This window comes from Borostomias antarcticus, assembly GCF_949987555.1.
Source record: "Borostomias antarcticus genome assembly, chromosome: 17".
Classification (NCBI taxonomy): Eukaryota; Metazoa; Chordata; class Actinopteri; order Stomiiformes; family Stomiidae; genus Borostomias; species Borostomias antarcticus.
In genome coordinates, this window is record NC_140250.1 from 21,159,497 (window position 1) to 21,164,638 (window position 5,142).

General features: G+C 52.6%; 1 protein-coding gene across 1 annotated transcript in view; it reads left to right on the top strand.

Annotated features, from left to right (window-relative positions):
• The window catches only part of slc12a8 (solute carrier family 12 member 8), a gene marked incomplete at both ends in the record, with an annotated part of 12,644 nt that extends 7,743 nt beyond the window's left edge, over positions 1-4,901 (top strand). The window contains 7 exons of the mRNA XM_084452093.1: positions 15-102; positions 856-1,002; positions 1,918-2,593; positions 2,714-2,811; positions 2,919-3,036; positions 4,018-4,078; positions 4,733-4,901. Coding sequence (XP_084308219.1) covers positions 15-102; positions 856-1,002; positions 1,918-2,593; positions 2,714-2,811; positions 2,919-3,036; positions 4,018-4,078; positions 4,733-4,901 — 1,357 coding nt within the window. The remainder of the gene's footprint in view (positions 1-14; positions 103-855; positions 1,003-1,917; positions 2,594-2,713; positions 2,812-2,918; positions 3,037-4,017; positions 4,079-4,732) is intronic.
• Positions 4,902-5,142: the final 241 nt, after the last annotated feature.

The following is a 5,142-nucleotide window of genomic DNA, read 5'->3' on the forward strand; positions in this document are numbered from 1 at the left end:
GTGGTCGTGAACAGGTGGTTCCTGTATCTAGTGTTCGTGCTCCTGCTCGGAGCAATCTGCACCAGAGAAGCACTCCATTACGACTTCTTAATAGCAGAAAAGGTAAACCTACTTTCCTTCCATCCTCCTCTCACAGGGGTCTCCCCAGTTCCTCTCGAAGAGGTCACCCTCCCCTCCATAACGGGGACCTTTCAGTGACATTTCACTAATCACATGCACCCTCGTCGACGTTACACCACACCGGAAGAGACTTCTTTCCCAGCATGTCACTAGCGCTAATGATGATGAGGTTCACTTGTTTCATATCACTGGCCCCCACTGTTGACGGGGGCTCTGTCCAGAGTGACCCTATGTTCATTTGTACAGCTGCTGTGAACGCGAGAAATAAGAACCCTGTCCAGCTGAAGCGGCAGACCCCACCGGTCCCATAGACACACACACACACACACACAACCTCTCCAGTCACAGCTGTCCAGTACACCCAGCTAGGGGGGGGGGGGGGGGACTGGGGGTTCGAGTTGATCAACTGGACAGGGGGTGCATCTCAGCTGTTGGAGGGAGGGCAGATGGGATGCCTGCCTCACGCATGTCTGTACAGTACATGGGATATCCAAAGCATGGAGATACCGTAGCCCTCAACCACATACTGTACACATACTTGTACTGTACGAACAACTGTGACCGCATTTCTTTAGAGACCCCTCTGAAATATACGGCGTGTTCTTGCACAGCTTTTTTTTTTTTTTTTTCTGCGAGCAATTTGCTCTTACTTTGTCTCGAGTTGTTTTCATAAGAGTTTTTGGGAGAGGAACTGGACAGGGTGGGGTCGTCTGAGCGTGTTTGTTTTGTTCCCAGGTCTCCTTGGTGGGTTTCCTGTTCCTGCTGGGCCTCTACGTCTCGTCCCTGGCGTCCTGTATGGGCGGCCTGTACGGAGCGCCCAGGATCCTCCAGGTCATCGCCCAGGAGAGGGTCATCCCTGCGCTGGCCTTCCTGGGACAGGGGGTGGGTGGATGAGGAGGAGGAGGAGGAGGAGGACTGGCACCGGGTAGAAATGTTAAAGGAGCAATAGTCAACCTTACGTTAGCGGTGGTGACGCTAACAGACCCACCAAAAGCCGTTAGCGATGCCTTCTGGTTGTTTTCTTCTTCACTAAACGTGTGGGTTCATGCTACCAACCGCGCGGCTCCTTAGCCAGACAAAACAACTGAAACGAGAAGAGATTGAATTCTCCCTCTCACTAATTAGAGGACTAACGAGAGCTTTCGCGCACGCTTCACATGACCACGTAACAGTCGGACTGAACCGCGGGGGGGCGCGGCGGGTGGACGCCACGGGTAACGGCGAGAGCGGTGTCTAATTATAGAAGCTAGAGGAGAGGAGAGAGGCAGGGAACCTACAGACCATTAGCGGTGTTTCACCCCCCACGCGCACTTCGCCTCCTGACCCCGCACCCCCCCCCCCCCCCCCCCCTGCCCCCTTCCCATTCTAGCCGGGACCCCACGCCCCCACAGCACCGTCTGACCCCCTCTCTCTGCGGGCTGGAACGAGGCCCTAGACATCTCGCCCCCCGAATCAAAGCCCTGAGAACAAACGCAGGAAGGGAGAGTGGGCTGGGCCAGGTCAGCCCGGAGCCACGCCAGCCAGTTCAGAGTCAGACACAGCCGCGTTCAAAACACCCGCTCGGCCCTTCATCTCAGAGTTCACCATGTGTTTGTGACTATTTTCAGTGATGTACAGTTGATCTATACGCACTTCAGAAGACTCACTCTGAGACGCACTCTGCCCCGAACGTTTTCTCTCACCCCGCCCCACAACTCTCCCTTTTTCTCTCCTTCTCTTTCTCTGACCCCCCCCCCCCCTCTCTCTCTCCACCTCCTCCACTGCCCTCTCCTCTCTCTCCCCCTCTTAATATAACAGAAAGGCCCCAACAAGACTCCGGTGGCGGCGATCTGTCTGACCAGCCTGCTGACCACGGCCTTCCTCTTCATCGGTCAGGTCAACACGCTGGCTCCCATCGTCACCATCAACTTCATGCTGACCTACTGCTTCATAGACTACTCCTACTTCTGCGTGGCCATGACCTACGACCTCCAGGCCAAGGAGAGGACTCCCGGCCGGGCCAAGAGGACCGCCCTCTACCCCGGCCGACCGGCCTGCAAGCCCCTGCTGGAGGTCACCCATCCGGGCTACGGGGCGGAGGGGGCGAGGGCGAACCCTGGCAAGGGCACCCTGCTGGAGTTCACCAGAGACATGGACCAGATCTTCCCCTCCCCCAGCGGACCGGCGGCGGCGGCTGAGGACCAGAAGGCGTCCGGGAAAGACGAGCAGAGGGGGAAGAGCAGGAGAACGAAGGCTCCCGCCAAGCAGACCCTGATGGACAGTTTTGGCTTGGATGTGAACAGCAGTACTTTCCCCGACGAGAGAAGGGTGGAGGTGGATCGAGCTCCCCCAGGAGAGACTGGGACCCCCCAGGGGAGAGCTGCGGAGCCCAGGCCCGAGTCGGAGGAGGAAAGCCGCGCCACGCCCGGCCCCAGACAGAGCTCTGCGAAGTCCGATCATCCACCTGGTCCACACGGTCAGAACGAGAACACTGGTCAGAAATTACATACTCTACACTTCATATGCACAATTACAGACTGAATGACTATTACTGTGACATAATTCTGCTATGAGACACGAACCAATGATATATGTCCCTCTTCCAAATGTACAGATGCCCGGAGTAAACCAGCATACCTGCGGTCAGGAATCAAACCCATGCCTGATTCATTCTACTCCAGGTTCTGCAACCATTGGATTGCTCTGATCGGCGTGAGTTACACTTTGGTCCCAAAGTATCTCCCGCGTCCTTTTATTTACACATAATGCGTCTTGCCGTGTTTTTCGGCGGTTGACGTGCGTGCCTTTCCCCCGTGCAGGCGCTGTGCTCCGTCATCATCATGTTTGTTATCCAGTGGGTCTACGCCTCCGCGAACATAACAATCGCCCTCATCCTCTTCCTCTACATCGGGAAAACAAGCCCTGGACTCCCGATAGGTGACTACCCCCCCCCCCCCCCGGTCCAAACCCTCTCATACCATACAGTACACAACACCATGCCAAACCCCACTTATACGCAACAGTGCCGCACATCACCCACGTTCCTAAGCATTTGTATTCACTTTAACGCCTGATCTCGGCCCATAATATCGGCACGCAGTGCGAGCTCCCGCCGTTCGGCTCGCGCTGCCAAAGTAGCAGTCGGTCTCCGAGCTCCACAGCTGTCCTGCGGGATTTCTAGCATAGCTGACCTGAGGATCCGGCGACCGCGCGCGTTATACAACACCCGCAGATGTCGCGGTCAGTGAGCCGGCGTTGGCGTTTTATAGCTCACACACACAAAGATCCACCGCGCCAGAGAGGGATTTTTAATCTAGCGAGGCACATTTGTGTGAGAACGCATCTCGTCAGCGTTCAATCAATCAATCAATCAATCAAAGATTTATTTGTATAGCGCATTTCATACCCAGAGGCAACACAATGCGCTTTACAGAGAACAAGGGAGGTGGGCATACGACCCACTCTCTACATATTCCAGAGGGAAGCAAAAAAACAGTAATCACCCGGGGGCCAGATAAGTGAGCTGTAAAAATTCTTCCCTGACCCCTCTCAACGAGGCGATCGAGCAAGCTCCTGGAGTATGTTTGTCTACCGGCTAAGAACATTTATAAAGCAATAAATAACATTAAATTACATTTTCAGAGTAAGAGGGGCTAATAACATCATAGGAGAGACATGGCAAACACTGGTGTATGTCTGTGTGTGCGTGAATGTGCCTGGGCCCAGATAGAGGCAGGGGTCAGGGGTAGGATCGGGGTAGGAAAAGGATACGGACCCGGGTTAGGGTGAGGGGAAGGGTTGAAGCTGAGCTGTGGTTTATAGGCTACAGCAGGCCTACTTTATGATTGTGTTTGTCCAGTATTGAGGTGGACATTGTGTGTGTGTGTGTGTGTGTGTGTGTGTTGTGTTCATCTACAGGAGCCGCCGCTCACTTCAGCTTCTTCACGTGGCTCAGGACGACGCTGAGGAACATCAGCAGGTCTGATCATGCGACTACTGTGGAATTCATAACTCTTTGAACTCTGGTTTACAAGAGTCCCTGTTATTTATGTAGCCTTCAGTTTTAAGAGTCCCTGTTATTTATGTAACCTTCAGTTTTATGTGACCATGTCATAATAATCACTGAAATAACTAGTCCTCCGAGTTGTCTTCTAACAGGTGCATAGGAGAGAAATGTGCTGAGGTTTCATTTCATATGTAATAGACAGTTTTCTATCAGATCTTCTTCTTCTTATGTAATAGATCTGGTCATAGTGACCAGCGCAGCACATCCCTATGACATAATCAGCCTTACAACAACACTGAGCCCAGAGACATAACTTTCCATGACTGCTTTTGGAATGACCAGGGCTGAGTTTCCCAGAGGCATCGTAGCGCTACGATGAACGCCGTAGCTTACGATGAACGTAGCGCTACGATGCCTCTGGGAAACTCAGCCCAGGCCTCTATAGACCAGGTAGCACTGGCTCTAGATTCATAGAGTTGCTTGGTCCTTTAGACACAAATGAACTCCTGGACCAAAGTGTCGAATTCAATGCACATTTTTCTATTCGCACAACTTACTTTTTCGTCTGCATACACATTTCTGATGTGATTATGCAACATCTCTAACCAACATCCTCTCTGCATCTAGAGGAAGGCCTCGTCCCCGAGACCAGATTGTGGTGACACCTTCGCTGTCGGGAGTTGGCATGGAAACCAAGCAGCTGACGCAGGAAAATGCAGACTTCGCCTCCAGGGACCGTTATCACCAGTCCTCATTTATAGACCCTGATAGGATGGTGCATCCACAACTCAATTGACTGTTCCCCCTCACGGGCAGCATGGTGTGGGCTACAGGTCCCTGGGAGCGAGAGACACTCTTGGACTGTGTTCGAATTATATTCCTAAAATGATCCTTATTTATTGTATTCATTAATATGGATTGTATATGATATAAAAATGCTTGTTCAAACAGTAAATGTGATTTCTCTTCCATTCATTGTTTTACGTTTTTCAGTAGGTCTTGTGTGCTCCTGGTCCCTACGCCCTAGGCTACTATCA